Source organism: Chiroxiphia lanceolata, chromosome 30 (assembly GCF_009829145.1).
Source record: "Chiroxiphia lanceolata isolate bChiLan1 chromosome 30, bChiLan1.pri, whole genome shotgun sequence".
Lineage (NCBI taxonomy): Eukaryota > Metazoa > Chordata > Aves > Passeriformes > Pipridae > Chiroxiphia > Chiroxiphia lanceolata.
Window position 1 is genome coordinate 1938265 of NC_045666.1, and position 18793 is coordinate 1957057.

At 67.3% G+C, this 18793-nt stretch overlaps 2 protein-coding genes across 9 annotated transcripts in view; one reads left to right on the forward strand and one right to left on the reverse strand.

Annotated features, from left to right (window-relative positions):
- The window catches only part of LRP1 (LDL receptor related protein 1), a 74812-nt gene extending 68000 nt beyond the window's left edge, over positions 1-6812 (reverse strand). For all 3 annotated transcript variants that reach the window (XR_004361172.1, XM_032713653.1, XM_032713652.1), the window contains exon 1: positions 6711-6812. Coding sequence is in view for 2 of the 3 variants with exons in the window: in XM_032713653.1 (XP_032569544.1) it covers positions 6711-6783 (73 nt within the window). In the remaining variant the exon portion in view is untranslated. The remainder of the gene's footprint in view (positions 1-6710) is intronic.
- On the forward strand, positions 5922-17628 carry STAT6 (signal transducer and activator of transcription 6). Of its 6 annotated transcripts, XM_032713659.1 has the most exons (19): positions 9242-9257; positions 11021-11288; positions 12094-12224; positions 12331-12469; positions 13997-14080; positions 14166-14482; positions 14597-14728; positions 14823-15011; positions 15082-15169; positions 15271-15393; positions 15533-15625; positions 15779-15985; positions 16062-16156; positions 16253-16389; positions 16480-16626; positions 16809-16878; positions 17148-17249; positions 17345-17439; positions 17547-17628. In XM_032713659.1, exons 3-18 carry the CDS (start codon positions 12109-12111, stop codon positions 17406-17408), a joined length of 2103 nt encoding a protein of 700 aa, XP_032569550.1. In that variant the 5' UTR covers positions 9242-9257; positions 11021-11288; positions 12094-12108; the 3' UTR covers positions 17409-17439; positions 17547-17628. The 6 variants fall into 6 exon arrangements, with proteins under 6 accessions (XP_032569546.1, XP_032569545.1, XP_032569547.1 ...); XM_032713655.1 differs by lacking the exons at positions 9242-9257; positions 11021-11288 and adding an exon at positions 5922-6069 and having other exon boundaries at positions 17148-17248; positions 17368-17439; XM_032713654.1 differs by lacking the exons at positions 9242-9257; positions 11021-11288 and adding an exon at positions 5923-6069.
- The last annotated feature ends 1165 nt before the right edge of the window (positions 17629-18793 follow it).

The window sequence follows — 18793 nt, forward strand, 5'->3', positions numbered from 1 at the left end:
GGAAACACTCCCAGCTGGGAGAGGAGACGCTGAGAGAGCCCATCTGGAAGGGCCGGGGGCTGTGCAGGAAGCGGGCCGTGGCGCGGGCACCGACCCAGGGCACTGACCCAGGGCTGCCGGGCCCGCGCGGGGTTTGCCCCGGTGCTCCCGCGGCATCCGCCCCGCGCTGGGAAGGCGGCCGGAGCGGGAAGTATTAAACCCAAGTGCTTCCTTTTCCAAACAATAAAAAGGCACCACGACACCCGCGGCGCCGCGCCGGGAGGAAACCCTTCAGAGCCACCCCCGGCTCCCTGCGCCCGTGCCCGGAGGGACGCGGGGACGGGGTCCCGCACCCGGCAGGACACGCACCCAGAGAGGACGGCACCACCACGAGCACTGTGGTTTGGGGTGCCCCTGCCCCCGGCCCAGAGCCCCCAAGCATCATAAACCACCTGGAGCCGCTCTCCCTGCAGCGACAGAGCCAGGGACAGACGGGGGGATCGTCACTGGCAAGAGGTGTCCAAAGGGACACTGCTCTGAGCAGCAGTGGGTGGGCACACGCTGGCAGCCCACCATCCACACACTGGGCTGATGCCTGCAGAGGGGCAGGGTGGGCAGGGGAGTGTCCTGCTGCTCCCCAGAGCCAAGCCTTTGTGTCCCCTCGCCATCCTTTAGGCCACGATATTGCAGTTCTGAGCAGGGAAAATCACCAGGAGCCAGCGCTGAGGGACTCTGTGTCCCCCCCGGGGGTGCAGGGAAGGACAGGGAGGGGACACTGGGAGGGACTCGGCCCTGAAGAGCCTGATGCAGGGATGCAGGGTGTGGCCATCCCAGCACGAGCAGTGGCCACACCGTGGCTACAGGGAGCCCACTGTGTGATCCAGGGCCACGAGCGCTCAGTCCCCTCACTCACAAACAAAGAGCTGGAGGTAGACGGGAGAGACTGAAGCGATTCGAAGCTCTCATCAGATTTAAATATTTATGCCATTTGCCTGACAGACCTCAGCAGACAAACCCAGCTGCCCTCAGCAAGGCCAGGCAGGTGACAGCAGGGGATGGCTCCAGAACCTTCACCCCCCTCAGCTGGAATCCTCCTCCTCAGTTCAGTCACCAAGGGATGGATGGCAGAGCCCCAAGCCCAAGGGCAGCAATGACTCCCCTTGCCCTCCACACCCTCCAATTCACCAAGCAACCCCCACGCTCGCCCCCAGCACACGCAGGATGTGACCCCCAAAACCTGCCCATCGTTGGGACGTGACCCCCAACACCTGCCCACCCTCACTGCAGCCTCATTTGGAGAAACAGCATCTGGCAAGAGGCTAATTAGTCCACTCAATTAAGATGCAACTTCCAACTCAATTAAAGATGCAACTTCCAACTCAATTAGACTCCCTCCCAGACATCCGCAATTCCCACCGATACCCGGTCCGTGTGTTTTGGACACCACAGACCTGCTCTCACCTTCCTGACACTCCCTGGAGCCCGGGATGCTCTTCCCATCCCTCCCCTGGGTGCCACCACGCACGGTCCCACCGGAGGAGCTCTGAGCTGCCAGCGAGGTCGTTATCCAGCGTTCTGCTGCCAACCCCACGAGCGGTGCTGGGACCGTCTCTGACCCTGCAAAGCATCTGCAGGGCTGTGCTCTCGCTCTGCTCCCCCCCCGCTCAGGAAGGACACTGGGGGTCTATATTTAGCACTAGAAATGGCCAGACCGCGTTGGGGAACGGTGGAATAACACCCAGAACGGCCCTCACGGCCCACCCTGTGATTTTCCTTCAGAAATAAGAGGCACAGAGCAAAGAAAACAACAAGTCTGAGCCGAGTTAGAAAACGCTGAAAACATTCGGTGTGGCCACAGCCGGCAGGTCGGGCTGCCCGGGAACAGCCCGTGGAAGGGACTGGAAACTTAAGTCAACAGCAAAACCTGGGCTGTAAATAGCTTGAGTCGGCCTTGGATTGCAAAATCCCAAGGAAGAGGGAAAAGCATCCCCTGGACAGTAAGCTGCAGCAGGGATGGAGACAGACTGTGTTTGGGGAGCCTGAGGATGACAGCGCTGGATGCAGAATGTCCCCAGGCACTCAGCGAGGCCTTGGCACCACTGGCCACCAACTGTCCCACAGGAGAGGGATGTCACAGCCAGAGGTGGTGGAGATATTCATCCCAAGCACAAGGAGAGTCCTGTCTGCCTGGCAAAGCCGGGACTGAGGGAAGGAAGGGGGTGGATGCATCCATCGCTCACCAGTCAACCAGCCACAGCGGCCAGGGGTCAGCACCAACTCCAAGGAGCCCATTCCCAACTCTGGGACTGCCAGATTCATCCCAGGCACTTCAGCCGAGCCCCATGGCTTGTTGGGATGAGCTGGGAGCAGGACTCAGAGCTCAGCAGCGGCTCTCAGAGGGATGCACCCCCCTGGCAGGGCTGGGGGCCGGACGGGGAGTCTGGGGGCACAGAGCAAGGATTTATCCCCAAGGTTGGCACAAGGAAGTGCTTGGAGTGGATCTGGGAACCGAAATCATCTCCATGCCTGGAAGAGGAACCTCCCGCCCCATGACAAAGCCACGGGCTCACCCGCTGGTTATCGTGGTGCTGACTCAGCAGGATGCAGCACATCCTGTGTGTCCCCCCCTCCCCGGGCACTCAACGACTCCCAAGGGCCCAGCCCCGGCTGCGGTTTTGGGAAGCACCCCCCGTGCACCCACTACACAGGCAAAGGGCACCTGCAGAGGCACGTGCTCCCTGTGCTGCTTTGGAGAGGGTCCTGGGGGCCCATCACCTTCCAAAGGACTCTTTACAGGGTGCAGGGGCCTGGGAAGGCTCCCCAAACACAGCCAAACCCCTGGAGCACCAGGGGGTCACAGACACAGTTCAGCTCCTCCTGCCTCCTGGGACAGCCAAACCCTCCCTCGTGGGCACCATCCCCTATTTCTGCCCAAAGGGCTCCTGGTCCTCACTCTGCCCGTCCTCCATCCCCTTCCCCAAACTCAGCAAGCACCAGGAGGTGACCCAGGTGCTGTCACAGCTCAGGGGTCCCCTCACACCCTCCCAGAGGGGCAGGAGCAGGCTGAGCTCAGCCTGTCCTTCCCTGAACACCCTCATCCCAGACAGCAGGAGGACAGACTTTGGGAGACAACACTCCTGCCTCGAAGTTGCTCATGCCACCACCCCCCCTCCCTTGGTGGACTCCAGGGCTGTGTTTTGGGGACCCCACCCAGCAGCTGCTTTACACAGCTTTTCCCTTAATTTGGCTCCGAATTTCCGCTCCAATCCTGCCGTTCCTGCAAGAAGAGGGGAACGCCCGTGCAGCAGAGGAGAGGCCGAGCAGCCCCACCAGGCACGGGCTGGGGGCAAAGAGGAACCAGGGAACGCCAAAGCATAGCCAGCTCCTCCAAAAGGGTGCTCCAGGAACCGGGCCTTGGAGGCACAGGGCGGCCTGGGGCACGTTTTTTGCTCCCCATCATCCCAACTGGTACTTGAACAGGAGGAAAAGCATCACCAGCTGGAGCAGCCCCCCGCTCCTTCCCGGTTCGCAGGCTCCCCCGGAGCACATGGCAACCCGGCGCAGGGAGGAAACACGAGGAGCGAGTGGTGGGGCTGAGACACCGAAGGCGAGGGGGCTGTCCACAGCTGTTCCCACCCCCACGCCGCCCCTGCGCCTCGGGGAGCTCTGGAAGTGGTGAGGAGGCACTGCCGCGGCTTCACCCCAAATCGGCACTGCCAGGGATGCTCCAGCACTGCCCCGTCCTCTCAGCACCGGGGCAGGTCACGGACGGGGAGCACGTGGGATGGGGGCACGCTGGCACCCCATGGCACAGATCTCCATGGGGCTCCGGGCAACCCCAAGCTCTGCAGGGTGGAGCATCCCAGTGGGATGCTCCACGCAGGAACATCGGACACCCCTCCCTCCCACCGCACGGAGGAACCCCCAGCCCTCCCCCGGGGCAGCCCCTCTGACAGCTCCTGCCTTCTCCTCCCAGCACCCCCAGACCTCCGCTCTTCACCTCCACTGAACCCAGCACGGCTCCAGGCACATCCATGCACACCCCGGGAAGCAGCACACGCACACACGTGTGCACACATGGGTGCACATACAGAGGCACACAAGTGTGCACACATGGATGCACACACACAGGTACACACGTGGTGTACATGTGGTGCACACACAACACACGTGTGCACACAGGGGCACACACACACACGTGTGCATACATTGGGTGCCACCCACGGGCACACACGTGTGCACACACAGGCACACACACACACACGTGTGCACACACACAGGCACACACGTGTGCACCCATGGCACACGCATGTGAGCCTGGGCACACACGTGGCACATACATGGGCACACCTGCTCCCCTGGTACACACAGGATATGCCAGACCACCAAGGCGGTGAGAAGGAAGCGCTGCTCCGAAACCCCCAGCCACCCTCAACCACAGGTATTTCCAAAACAGGAACAGGGCGATCCCTGCCTGCCCTCGCTCTGCTCCCGGGGCCACCGCAGGGCCCAGGGACACCCCAGGAAGCGGCGGAGGATCGGGCACAGAGGAGCCTCACATCCGTGCCCTTGTCCCCCTGGAAGAGCTTCCTCTCACTGCCAGCAGGACTTTGCCCCTCTCTTTTCCAGGAAGAAGTGAAGAGCTTCCAGAGCTGCAAACCACGTCAGAAGGTGTGGGGAATCGGGTCTCTGGACAAGGATGGGGACACTGGACCTTGCTGCCCGTGACATCCTGGGCTCTCCCACAGCTGGGGAGTGGGAGACCTGCATCAGGGAAACCAGAGCCCAGCCAGGACTGCCGGGGCCAAGGTACCAGCTCAGGTGCCACCTCCTGCCTCCCAGGCAGCCCAGCCACACGCCTGCAGAGCAGGGGCCTTCCAGAGCCCTCTCCACATCCTGCCACCCACGGACTCGCACAGCTCCCAGCACCCCTCGCTCTGCCCGAGGCCCTGTGAGGTGGAACAGCACCGTGCCCCCCAAGGGAGACCCTCGGGAGGGCAACGTGCACTGGGAGGAGGGGGGTCTCTGCCCCGCTCCGGCTCCTGGGGTGGAGAGAGGATGGAGGAACTTCCCTCCAGCTCATCATCCTTCCGCAGCCTCGTTTCCAAAGGCAACGCAGCTTATGCCATTGAGCGATGCCTCCCTCCCCGCCCCCACCAACTTCTGGATCCGCCGGCTGCTCCTGCTCCTGCTCGGAGCCACCTCCGAGCGGGGACGATGCCCCCGAGACCCGGGTTCCCGGAGGGTGACCCCGGAGGGCTCTGCTCTTGGCCTCCTGCACCGCTGAGCCCACCGGGTGGGTGCCAGCGGGTCAGTCAGCCCCACAGGTGCCAGCTGGGGGGGCTGCGGGGTGCCCTGAGCTGCCCCATTCCTGTCACCTCCCTCCAAGGGACACTGATGGAGCCCCGGACCCCCAGTGGGCGAGGAGGTGTTGGAGAATGGAAACCGCAGGCTCCGGCCTCCCGCGGCCCCAGACACAAATCTGGGGCAGGGATCTGGCGTTTGCCCAAACCTCCCTCCTCCTCCTCCATCCCTCCGGCCCGGTGACGGGTCAGGCGCTGCCGCTGCCACGACACCCAAATCCCTTCTCACCACTTTGCTCCGAGGTGGGTGAAGAAAGGGAACAGAAAAACCTTTCCCCGCTAAAAAAAACCTCTCACTCATCCGTCACCCCGGCCTCTCATTTCACCAGGCCACTGCCATGCGTACAGACGGGATCTGTAAGAGGAAAACCGAGACACCCTCCCCCCCCATTTCCCCGCTTTTAAAGGGATAAACAGCCCCGCGCGTCCAGGTGTTGCGAGGAACTCCGCCACGGCCGCCGGTTCCCGGCTGGATCAGCTGCCAGCGCGGAGCGCGGGCGCTGCCAAGAGCGGCCCCTCGCACATTCCCAGCCCGGCCATGGAGCTGACGAGCTCAAGTATTTACTGAATAGATCAATAAGGGCCGGGAACGCGACGTGCGCGGCTTGGGAAAGAGCGGCTGGCAGGGGTGCTGGACGCACGGAATGGGGGGGAGCTGGATGCACGGATGGGGGGGAGGCTGGACAGACAGACACAAGGACAGACGGACGGACAGCCCCGCCGCTGGGTAAACACATTCCCAGTGTCACCAGGCCGGCCACAGCCAAACTCCGCAGCCGGGCGTCGCGGCTCCGGAGAAGCAGCCCCGGTTATGCAAGAGCGGGAGCGTGGGGTGAGGCCGGGCTGTCACGGGCACCCCCGGCAGCGGGGGGGACCCCGGCCCCGGGCACCCCCGGGGGACATCGGGACCGCCGGCCGCGGCTGCCGCAGCGGTGCCGAGCTGCAACTTTCCCGCTTGGCTGCAGGGAAAACTTTGGATTCCAGAGGAAAAATGGGATGGAGGGCGGGTGGGAGCCACGGGAACGGGCAAAGGGGAGAAAACGGGGAGCGCGAGCGAGCGGCCCCCGCGGCCATGCAGGGGGGCGGGAGGGGGGGCGCGCACCGGGAGCTGCGGAGGGCGCGGGGAGGACGCACCTCCCCAGCCCGGCCCGGTGCCCCCCGTGTCGCCCCCGGCGCGGCGGGGCCGGGCTGCGCCCGCTCTGCTTTGTCACGGCGGCGGCGGCGGAGGGGGGGACGCGCGGCCGCCCCCCGCCCCTCCCCGGCCCGGCCGAGCCCCGCGCTCCCGACAGCGGCCGCCGCGCCCCCCCCTCCCCGCCGCTGTCCCCCCGCGGGGGTCCGTCCCCGCCGCCCCCGCTCCCCCGACCTCACCTTCGAGGGCGCGGGCGGCGGGCGCGGCCAGCAGGGCCAGGAGGCTCCCGGCGAGGGCCAGCAGCGGCCCCATGCCGGCGGCTCGGCGGCGGCGGCGGCTCCTCACGCCGTGCTGCCCGCGGGGCGGCGCGTCCCGGGCCCGCGCACCGACATCCGCGGGGGCGGGCGGGGGCGGGCCGGCGGCCGGGCCGGGCCGGGCCGGGGGGCGGGCGGACCCTCCGGGATGGGCGGCGGCGGCGGCGGGGCCGGGGGGCGACGGGAGGAGCCGGGGGTTGGGGTTTTGGGGGGGGGGGGGCTGCGCGCGCCGCCGCCGCGGCGGAGGGAGGGCGGCGAGGGGGGGGGGGGGGGCTCCGAGGGGGGGGGCGATGGAGCGCGCGCCGCCGCCCGCCTGACGTCACCGGGCGCGAGCCGCCGCCGCCGCCGCGCGCGGACGGGAAAGGGGAGGGGGGGGGCGCGCGTGGCGTTTAAGGGGGGGGGGGGGAAATAGAAGGACACGCGCGCGCATGCGCGTGCGGTGCCGGGGCTGCGCCCCCCGGTGGGTGTGGGCGGGGCCGGGGGGTCCCGGCGGGGTCCGGTATCGGTGCCGGTGCCGGTGCCGGTGCGGTACGGGCAGGGCTCCGCTGTAGTGCAGGTACAGCGCTGCGGGTCCCGCGCCCGCGCTGGGGGCCGGGCACGGACGGGGCAGCGGGACCCTCGTCATCGCCAAGGGCAGCGGGACCCTCGCTGTCCCCGAGGGTAACGGGACCCTCGCTCTCCCCCCAGGACATCGGACCCTTGCCGCTCGCCGGCGGGACCCTCGCTGTGCCCCCATCCATCCCCGCAGAGCCCAGGGACGGGGTGCCGGAGCAGCGACCCCCACCATGGGGGTCCCGTTCATCGGCTGGGCCGGGCATCGCTCCCCCAACGCCAGCTTTGACTGAGAGCCGTGACGTCAGAGCGAGAGCCGTGACGTCACCCACCGCCACGCCGCTGCCTGCGAGGGCCGGGGGCAGGGGGGGAGATGGGGAGCGGTGCCGGCACCGTCATCAGGCACCGTGAGCCCCCTCCGCGTGATGTCATATGTTTAAAAAATGACGTCACGCGCCCGACCCGCCCCACCCCGGGGAGGCAGCAGCGTGGGAGATGTTTCGGGCTGCCGCGGCACCAGATGTTCGGGAGAAGGTCCAGATGTTCCCGGGAAGCCGCCCCTGCAGCAGGGCCGGGGGAGCACAGGCACGGCATGTCCCGGGAGCTGGAGGGCGTCCCGGGGGGGCGGTTTCTGTATCTCCCACTCCCCCAGAGCCCCCAGATCGCACACGACCGGTGGAGCGGGGCGATTCTCGTTCCTCCCACGCGTGGACTCCGGCCAGTGTCCCGCAGCCCTCTCCCCCTCCGGTACCGCCCTGGACCGGAGGCTGGCGGGCCTGAGGGGAACCGGAAAGCCTCTTCCCAGTCCGGAACCGCTCCAGCGGGGATTCGGCCTCCCGGGGTGTCCCGGTGCGAAGTGGGGGAACCGCGCTCCCGGGCCCCCCGGGCGCGTTTGATGCTCGTAACGGCAGCGCGGAGAGTTCACCGGCGCCGCGACGGGAGGAGCGGGGGGGAACGCGGGGACCCCTCTCGCGGGGCTGCGGGCCCCGGAGCTCCGGTGGCGGCCCTGCCTCTGCCCCGGCCCCGCGTTCCCCGCACCGGCAGCACCGGCCCCGCATCCCCCGGTGCGCCCCGGTGGCACCGGCGGTGCGGCAGCGCCCCCTGGCGGCTCCGGTGTGGCCCTACCCGGTGCGGTCCCTCCGACCAATTGGCCCGTCCGGCCCCCTCGTGGGAACCCCCCAAGCAGCGAACCCCCCGTCCAAGCGACGAGCACCCCCCCCCTTTCCCAGCCACGGTTCCCGTCCCCGGTCCGGTACCGGCGAGCGGGAGCGGGCACAGCCGGGACTGGCCGCGGGCTCGGACCCCAGGACGGGACCGGGGCTCGAACCGGGGGGTACAGGTGCAGCCCGGACCACCGGCCCGGCCCCGGGGCACCCGCCACGACCGGACACGGGACCGGGGCTGGCCCGGTGCGGGAGCAGCCGCGGGGATGGGCGGGGAGCTTGGGGGGGCAGCGAGGGGGAACCGGGTTAGGGCAGGAGCGGGGGCGGCTGTCAGAGATGGGGCGGGGGGCGCACGAGTGAGCGGAGGCTGAATGGGACAGCGGATGGGGCGGGTGTGGGGTCACCGCTGGAGGGACATGGGGGAAGAGCGGGGCCGTGAGAGGAGACACGAGTGGGCGGATATGGGGCAAGAGTGCAGTCACGAGTGGGTGGGGGCGGATACGGGACGCGTGTGAGGCCACAGCTCCCTCGGTGGGGAGGTCCGGGGGTCTCAGGTCCTGCCGAGGCTAGTCCGGGTCCCGGCCCCGGTGCCCTCCCGCCCCTCCCGCAGGTCTCCTCCCCCTTCCTGTGCTCGGCGCTTCCCGGCGGAGCGGGGCCACCGCGGGGACCGGCCCGCGCCCGCCGCCGCCATGGACTGAGCGAGAGGCCGCGGGGACCGGCCGGACCGGCCGCCCCCGCCCGCGGCGGCTCCCGCCAGGTAACGGAGGCCGGGACCGGGGGCTCTGCCGCCGCCCGGCACCTCCCGCCCCGCCCCGGGACTCGGGCAGGGGGCGCGGGTTGGCGGGCGGGGGAAACGGGGGTCTCCGGGGTGGGGGGGCTGCTCGGAGGCGGGCGGGGGTCCGGGCAGCGTGTCGGGCTGAGCGGGGGTCTCTGGGGTGGGGAGCGGAGCGAACTGTCAGCCGGCACTGGGGGTGTTTCGAGTGGGACGGGGGAAGGGGCTCTGCAACCGGCACCGTCGAGGTTGGATCGGCCGCGCGGGTGGAAAACGCAGCTCACCCCAGTCCAGAGCACTCGCTGCCGGGGGGGTGCAGAGGCCCGCACCCCTGTCCTGGCACCGCCGGGGGCTGCGGTGGGGAGCGACAGACACACACACCCCCCCCCCCACCGTCCCGCCGGTGGGACCCCGACAGCGAGTTCCTGGGCCGAGAGTGGGTCCGGCCCGGATTCCCCGCGCCGTGAGTCCCCCTGGGCTGGGCCAGAGGGAGAAGGCCCCCTCTCCTCTTCCTCTGCACCGCGAGAGCTTTCACTGCCTGAGTGCGGTCAGCTGTGGGAAGCCCCTGGCACCACGTTGGGCTCTGCGGTGTCTTCCCCGTGGCACTGTCACGGATGTCCACAAGGTCCCGTGTCCTGGCCTCGGCCAGAGAGTGCTCGGCCAGAGCAGAGCCCAGGTGTTCTGAGCATCTGGAAAAGCCCCCATGAACGGGCTCCTCCTACCCGACCTTCCCATCTGGGAGACCCCCGGGCCCCCCCAGGGAGGGTGAAGCCCCTCGTGTGGAGGAGGAAGTGAAAGTGGCTGCGCCGAGGGGCTTGGGGAGGGGGAGCGGGCTGTGGAGCCTCCTCTCTGGGGGTGCCTCCTGGGGGGCACGAGCCCGGTGGAGACCGGAGCCCGGGGGTGCATCCACAGTGGATGCACCTGCGGTTGGTGCAGGTGTGGGGCTGGAAGCTGCCAAGGAGGCTGCTTTGCTGGAGTGACCTGGAGGAGGGTCCCCGCGGGAGGTTCCCCCCAGGAGGAACCAGGAAAGGCTGTTTCTGTAGAAGAAGAAGAAGAGGAAAATATGGAAATTAGGATAGGAAGGCTGAGCTGAAGGAGCTGCTGTGACTGATGCTGGGAGGGGACAGGCATGTCCCCCCCTCCCCAGCTCCCCTGGGCTGGGGAGGAGGGAGCAACGTGGCTTCTCCTGCAGACTCTCAGCAGATCCAGGCATGCCTGGATTACACTCCAGGTTGGCGCTTCCAGCCAGCAGCTGCCTCCCAGGGCTGAGCAGAAATACAGGTTTAATGGGGGAGGAGGAGGATGGCGATTACACCTCGAGGGTGGCAAAAGGAGAGGCTGGTTCTCCCTCCTGCCAAGATCCCACTGGGGCAGCGGGGAGAGCCCAGCAGCATTCCCGGCATCGGTGGCTGCGTTTCCCACGGGGCATCGACCGCTCGGAGTAACCTGGTCCCTGGGGCCGTGCGTGTGTGCGGTGAATCACCGGGATCTGTTTGCTCGGGGCGGGCGTGGAGACGAAAGCAAAAGCATTTCTGGGAGGCGTCAGGCTCCGGCCGCCATGGTCGCTCCCTGGAGCCTCATGGGGGGGTCCGGGAGGGCTGATCCCCCGGGAAGCGCAGCACCCCGGGGGCCACCACACCGCCACCATCCCGGGGAGCTCCCGCTCGGTGCCAAGGCCGCGGGCGGTTGTTTGCGCCGGCTGCGACGTTGCCCAGTGACGCCTTGGCTTGGCTTCCTTCCCCTCGCAGGGTTTCTCAGAGTCTCTCAGCTCCACCTCCGCCTCGGCTCTCGCCGCGCGGCCCAGGCCCGTGGGGAACGCGCTGCCCGCGGGGGCACCCGACGTGACGCGATTCCCTGTTTGTGTTCGGGGACGAGGAGCCGGGCCTGGGCGGACGGGCTGGACGGGGTCCCACCGGCGCCCCGGCCCCTCGGCAGGGCCGTGAGACACCGGCACTGCGGGATCCGCCGCTGGATCAGGCCTCGGCCCCGGCCGCTGCCTGCGGAACCGGCAGCGAGGTGCGTCTGCGTGGGGACCCCCCTCGCCAGCCGAGGCTGCAGTGGGGGCTGGAGGGTGTGAGCGTGGTGGGAGGAAGGGTGGGAGCTGCCAGGAAGAGGGATGGGGTGGGCAGGATGTCGGCACCGCTGAGGGGCCGCGGTGGGACTGTCGGGGTTCCAGCTTGGGGTATGGTGGGACTGTGACACCCCCCCCAGCCCAGACCTTCCGTGTGCAGTTTCCTATCTAGTGCCTCATTCCAGCCCTTCTCTTGTTTTCCATGAGCTGTGGAGACCACCGAGGCAGCTGGGAAAGGGGCCTTCCTCAGGGGGGAGAGCTGAGGAGTTTTTGGGGGGCAACCAGGGTGTCTCACCCTGGGTGAAACCACCCTGGCAGAGCAGCCTCTCCACGCTCAGAGGGAGTTCACACTCCTCCCGCTCCCAGAGGGTTTCACATTCTTCCGGCTCTCCCAACCCTCCTGTGCCAAGTCCAGCAGCACTCCTCCCGTCCATCCTTGTGTCTCTGTGTGACACCCACCTTGTGGGATTCCACAGAGATGTGGGAAACTGAGGCACGAGTGGCTTTCCTGCCTGCTCAGGATTGCCCAAGAGGCTGATCCTGGATTAGTCTTCCCACTCCTCCTCCTCCTCCTCCTCCTCCTCCTCCCCAGCAGCCCAACCTGCTGGAGCAGCAGGTTCAGATGCAGAGGGACGGGCAGCAGCTCTCACTCCCCTCCCTGAGGGGCTGTCGGTCCTCGACCCCCCCCAGAGCTGGGCTGGGGGCTGCCTGAGCGGCCCCGCTCCCATCCCCTCTCCTGTTTGCCCACAGGTGACTGTTCCCAAGATGTCCCTCTGGAACATCGTGTCCCACATGCCACAGGAGGAGTTCAGCAGCCTCTCCCCAGAGTTCCCCCGGAGCCTGCGCTGCCTCCTGGCCGACTGGCTGGAGAACCAGCCCTGGTGAGTCCCCGGTGCCCCTTCCTGCCCGGGGCAGCGTGGGGCTGGGGGTCACACAGGGGAGGGTGGTGGATCCGTGCCCGTTCTCCCAACCTTTTCCCCCCTCCAGGGAGTTCATCAATGGCTCGGACGCCTTCTGCACCAGCGTGGCCAGCAGGTTGTTCTCGGCCATGCTGGAGAAGCTCCGCGGCGCTGCCGGGCCCGAGGGGCAGCAGTGCCAGGTCCTCCAGCAAGTCAACGGCCTCGAGGTGTGTGGGGACCCTCGGGATGGTCCCCCTGTGACCCCATTTCCAGGCTCGTGGGCAACGAGCTCGTGTGGACTCAGCGAGTGGCTTTTTAGGGTGTTCCAGATGACAGAGGGGGGTTGTTTGTGTCCCAGGGCTGTGACCTCAGCTCTGCAGACCGGTGCACCCCAGGGAGCTGCCACATCCCCCCCAAAACAGACCCTGACCCTGTGGGGAACCTCCTGAGCCCCTCAGCCCCCCATGGCCCCAACTGTCAACACCGGGGGCCACCTCACCAGATTCTTCCCCATTTTCTGCTCGAGCATCTGATTTCTCCTTCCTCTGTGCCGTGTGGGGCTGCGTTTCCTCCCGTCATGGGCACTGGGTTTCACTTTTGGGGCTGTTTCTCTTATTGGGGCTGTTTCTCTTGTTGAGGCTGTTGGAATTGCTCTGTTCCTCTCCCACCCTCTGATTTATCCCCCCTCTCTGGCCAGCAGAGCTTGGAACGCCAGGGCTGAGCAGGACTCACTCCCAGAGCCCTGTTCAGGTTGAAAACTCTGCTCTTTGGGTAACAGGCATTTTTAATATCCAGCATTTGGGAAGGGATCAGCTTTAGTCACAACTTCTGGGGAAGAGGATGACTTTCCAGAACAAGACTCTTGCTTTTTGCAATGGCTGCAGGAAACAAGCAGATGTTTCAGCTCCTGCTGAAGCAGAGCTGCCCTCCCATGTTCGTGTTCCCTCCTCTGGCCATCCCTCATCCCAGAACACCAATCCGTGGTTTCTCTGTGGCTGTTCCCCTCTGTTGGTGCTGCCGTGGGCGGTGGGAGCCGGGTACTCCCCAGGATGGGTAACCACAGGGCCAGGGGTGCAGGGAGGAGCAAAACCTGAGCCTTTTGCACCTTGAATCCCACGTTTTCCCTGGGAGAGCCCTGGGGGCTGCCAGTGCTGCACTCAGACCCCCGTGGATCTGCAGCAGAGCTGCCTCCCACCAGGACAGGAATGCACCGAGCACCCACGGCTGTGCCCCGCTGGGTTCTGCTGCTGTTTTGGGAAGTAGCTAATTTGGGAAATGGGTGAAGGCCGGAGGAGCTGGCACAGGGCACAGGAGCTGGAACCAGCGGGGGAATTCCTCCCTTTCCGCTGTTTTCAGTGGAAAGCATCGATCCACCCAGGGCAGCTCAGAGTCTCTCCCAGGTGTGTCAGGCTGGCGAGGCTCGAGGCCGTGCTCCCAGAAATGGAGAATTCCCCTTGGTTTGTTGGTTTGGTTTGTGTTTTTTTTTTTTTTAATTTGAAGTTGATTCTTTTGCCTTTTATACAAAAAAAACGGAGTTGGAGCGATGACCACTGTGGTCCCTCCAGCTCCGGGTATTCTGTGATTCTGTGCACAGTTTAAAGTGGTTTTAAAGCTGGAAATCAGCTCCGTGGTGGTCGTGGAACCCCCGAGTCGCCTTGGCCCGGTGTTGTGGGAAGGGGCTGGGGTGGGAGGGGGCAGGAATGGGGGGGCACATGTCCTGCCCCCCCCGACACCCCACATTTGGCTGCCCCCAGAACACCTATCGCCGGGACCCGCTGCGGTTGGTGGCCGTCCTGAGAGCCGTCCTGGAGGGCGAGAAGGCCGCCGTGCTCAAGCGGGTGGGTGGTCCCTGCCCCCCTCCCGGGTGCCCCAGGGCGCAGGGCCGACCACAGACCCCACTGACCCTGCCCTGCTGTGCCCCAGGACCACCACCTGCCCCTCAGCTTCCACCGGCGGCAGGAGGAGCTGAAGTTCAGCGTGGGGCTGCAGCGGCTGCAGCACCGTGTCCGGGAGATCCGGGAGATCCAAGCGCTCCGGGACGGCCCCGCGGGCGAGGGCACGGGGCGGGACGGGGCCGGTGCTGCCCCCCAGGAGCTGCCCACCCTCATCCTGGAGGCCGTGAAGGAGCTGGAGGCGGTCAAACAGCAGGTCCTGAAGAGGATCCAGATCTGGAAGAGGCAACAGCAGCTGGCGGGGAACGGGGCCGTCTTCGAGGAGAACCTGGCGCCGCTGCAGAAGAGGTGCGGGGGCACAGGGCGGGGATGGGGGACCCTGAGCAACCCCCTGCTCCCTCCACCAGCCCAAGGGGCTCTGGGTGAGTGGTGGTCTGGTGCTGAGGGTCCCCCTTTGTGCAGGTGTGAGGACCTGGTCGAGGTTTACTTCCAGCTGCAGCAGCAGGCGATGGCGGCGAGCGCGGAGCTGGGGCCGGAGCTGCTGCCCCGGCTGCTGGAGCGCTTCAGCGAGGTGCTGTCCAGCCTGGTCAAGAGGTAACGGCCTGAGGGGCCGTGGTGGGCGAGGGGGGGCTGCAGGGGCTGGTGGCAGAGCTGGCAGGGCATCACACCAGGCGCCCTTGTCCCCCAGCTCCTTCCTGGTGGAGAAGCAGCCCCCGCAGGTGCTGAAGACCCAGACCAAGTTCCAGGCGAGCGTCCGGTTCCTGCTGGGCCCCCGGCTGATGAAGGCAGCACCCAAGCCCCCCATGGTGAGGGCTGACATGGTGACAGAGAAGCAGGCGCGGGAGCTGTCGCTCAGCACCTACAGCAACACCCCCAGGTGAGCGGCTGGTGCGGGGGCGAGGGGGCTTCCCCACCACCACGGCCCCCCTGACCCCCCCTCTGCCCAGCGAGAGCACGGGGGAGATCCTGCACAATGTGGTGGCCCTGGAGACCAACCCCACCAGTGGGACCTGCTGCGCCAACTTCAAGAACGTGGTGAGTGCCACCGGCAAGGGGCCAGGCTGGGGGCTGCCCTGGGGGCTCCGGTGGGTTTTTGGGGGTGCCGAGGCTGGAGATGCTCAGCTCTCACTCCCCAGCTGCTGAAGAAGATCAAGCGCTGCGAGCGGAAGGGCTCCGAGTCGGTGACGGAGGAGAAATGTGCCGTCCTGTTCAGCACCACTGTGGCCTTGACACCCAGCAATGCCCCCGTCCACCTCCAGGTACCAGCCCCTCTCCCAGGGGATGGGGTTGGATGTGCTGATTCTTCCCCTGTGGGACACCCGTGCCGGGCTGGGATGGTCCCAGGGCAGCCACCCTGCTTGGCTCAGGGGGCTGAGGGGGGCCATTCTCTGCCCCCAGGTCCTGTCTCTGCCCATCGTGGTCATTGTCCACGGGAACCAGGACAACAACGCCAAAGCCACCGTGCTGTGGGACAACGCCTTCTCCGAGATCGTGAGTGCCACGAGCCAGAGGGAGGAAGCTGGGACCCAGGGCTGGGTGGGCTTTGGAGGGGGGAGGAACGGCCTCAAACTGGAATGGGAGCCCTGGCACTGTGTGGGACAGGCGGGGGGGGTCCTGTCCTGATGCCCCCCTGCCCGGCCACAGGAGCGGGTGCCCTTCGTGGTGGCCGAGCGGGTGCCCTGGGAGAAGATGTGTGACACCCTGAACCTGAAGTTCATGGCAGAGGTGCAGACCACCAAAGGGCTCCTCAAGGAGCACTACTTCTTCCTGGCCCAGAAGATCTTCAACGACCACAGCGCCAGCCTCGAGGACTTCCAGAGCCGCAATGTCTCCTGGGCCCAGTTCAACAAGGTGACTGGAAGGGCTGGCCAGGGTGGGCAGGGGCTGGTGTAGCCCTGGGGAGCCTCATGGCCTCTCTCTGCCCCAGGAGATCCTCCCTGGTCGGGGATTCACCTTCTGGCAGTGGTTTGATGGAGTCCTCGACCTCACCAAGAGATGCCTCAAAAGTTACTGGTCAGACAGGTGGGTGCCTTGGGACTGGGCCTGGGGGGTCCTGGTCCCAGCCTGCCACCCGGGGGGGGTCCTGGTGCCACTTTCCCATCTGTGCACCCCCTCTAGGCTCATCATTGGCTTCATCAGCAAGCAGTACGTCTGCAAACTGCTGAGCACGGAGCCGGACGGGACCTTCCTGCTCCGCTTCAGCGACTCCGAGATCGGGGGCGTCACCATCGCCTACGTCATCCGGGGCAAGGACGGTGAGAGGGGGGTCGGGTGCTGGGACGGGGGGTGGCCTGGGGGTGTGGGGTGTGACGCTGGAACCTTGTGCTGTGTCTCCCCTCGCTCAGGCTCCAGCCAAGTGGAGAACATCCAGCCCTTCTCTGCCAAGGACCTGTCCATCCGCTCCCTCGGCGACCGCATCCGGGACCTGGGGCAGCTCCGCAACCTGTACCCCAACACCCCCAAGGACCAGGCGTTCGGGAGCCACTACAACAGTGAGAGGGGGCAGCTGGGATGGGCCCCGGGCTGCCCCTTTGCACCCCAGCGATGCTGCTGGGCGGGTCTGGGGTCTCACCCGGGCGATCCCAGGGCTCGTGGGGGCGGCCGGTGCCGGCAAAGAGGGTTGGCAGGGCAAGGCCGGGGTGGTGGCTCACAGATGCTTCTCCTGCCCGAGCAGAAGAGCAGACGGGCAAGGACGGCCGGGGCTACGTCTCCACTGCCATCAAGATGACGGTGGAAAGCGAAAGGTGGGTGTGAGGCCGTGGCTGTGCCAGGGGTGTGTGCACGTGGGCCGGGGTTTGCACAGACCCCAGCCAGCCCGAGCCTCCCCCTGGGCAGGGCCATCCCTGAAAGGGCAAACCAGGGCTGTGCCGGTGAGCGAGGAGCCCCTGTGGGCACCCCGAGCTGTGCTGGGGCACGTCTGTGTGCCCACCACCCCCTGAGCTCACCCCCTGGCACAGGTGCCCCTTTGGAGCCCAGACCTGGCAGTGCTGATGGGGACAATGTGCTCTTGCAGGGACCAGCAGCCCCCGAGCTCCATGGGGGCCCCCCCGGCCCCGATGTTCCCCGTGCCTGTGCCACAGCCCGAGAGCCTGCAGCCACTGCCAGGCTCCCTCTGGTGAGTGCCAGCGCTGGGCAGGGCCAGGCCTGCTGGGGTGGGGGCTGTGGCAGAGCCCCCCCCTCAATCTGAACCCCTCGGTGTCTACACTGCAGCCCCCCACTCCCTTCTGCCCCCCGCCCGTCCCCCCGGGCTACCCCGAGAGCAACATCAACGTGATGGTCCCTGACAGCCTCACCCCCTTCCCCAGGTAGGAGTGGGGCTGGGTTGGGCTGGGGGGACCATGGTGAGCCCCCACGACCCCCGGGCAGGGGCAGGGGGTGTTTCCCCCACTCTGAGTGTCCCTCCTCTCCACAGGACACCTCCAATTCTCCCACCCTCCCTGAGTATGGACCCTGCGCTGCCCCTCTGCCAGGACCCCGCCTTCGGGAACCCTGGGTAAGATCTGGCACATGGCTGGATGGGGGGCACCTTGCCCTGCACCCCCTTCTCTCCCCCACCTGGACACACAGACCTGGAGGGACCATCCCCAGCTGACCAGTGCTCCCAGTGCTCTGTGCTACTGGTGCTTCCTGGAGGAGACCCACGCCAGCCCCCCCAAACCAAGCACTGCCACCCCCCCCCCCTTGGGGCTGGTGAGTACCCCGAGGTACCCCACGGTCTACACCAGCCCCCCCATTCTTTGTCCCCCCAGACCTTTCATGCCCAACCAGTACCTGCCTGGGGAGGCCTCGCAGCTGCTGCCTGGGGGTCCCTCTTCGGAGCTGCAGGACGAGGAGATGCCGGAGCTGCCCCCGGAGCTGCCCCCGTTCCCGGGGGTGGTGGACGTGTCCCTGCAGAGCTCCCCGCGGTGGTAAGCACGGAGGGGGGGGGATCAGCGGGGGGAGTCCCCTCACTATCCCCCGGCTCACCCCGCTCCCTCTGTCCCCAGGATGTCTCCCGGCATGGATCCGCCGTCCAGCTCGGACTTGGAGCAGCTCCTGCACAACGTGCCCCTGTTCCCCCCCTTCGCGCCCCCTCCCCAGCACAGCGAGTACCCCGATTCCAACCCCTCCTGCTGGGGGCTGGGGGAGGCGCGGTGGGATGACGGCGCCCGGCCGGGGCACGCCTGAGTGGGGAGGGGCATCGCGCTGGGACCCCCCCGCCCTCGCCCACCCTCCTCTGGGTTCGTGGGTTTCGGTACGACTCGTGCTGGGGTGGAAACTCCAGCTGGGGGGGGGGGGGGGCTTTGGGGTGGGGGGATTCGGGTAACCCCGTCCTCCCCCCCCCTCCCCGTGCATTGCTGCCCACCCCCGCCGGGGGTCCGCGGGTGAGGGGGTGCAGGCACGGGGGGCCCCGTCCTGCGTGGGGGGCACCGGCAGCCGCACGCGGTGCCCCCGGCCCACGCCGCCGGGATGAGTCACCGCGGGGGCGGGAGGCGGCAGCGGGAACGGCGCCGGGGCGGAGGTGCCAGCCCGGTGCCCGACGGGGGGGACACCGGGACCCTCGCGGAGGGGGACGCGGCCCCCCTTGCACCCCCGCAGTCAGCGCTTGCTTTGGGGTTTTGAGCCGTCCACCTCCCCCCGGGCTGGAGCTGGCGGGGGGGGGGGGGGGGCAGGAAGGTA

Excerpts from the sequence above, each read along its gene's own strand:
- STAT6 (XM_032713654.1), top strand. The coding sequence starts at position 6,010 with ATGGGGGGGAGGCTGGACAGACAGACACAAGGACAGACGGACGGACAG. Across the intron at positions 15,170-15,270 it reads GCGCCAACTTCAAGAACGTG|CTGCTGAAGAAGATCAAGCG; the intron begins GTGAGTGCCACC and ends CTCACTCCCCAG. Across the intron at positions 15,626-15,778 it reads ACAACGCCTTCTCCGAGATC|GAGCGGGTGCCCTTCGTGGT; the intron begins GTGAGTGCCACG and ends GCCCGGCCACAG.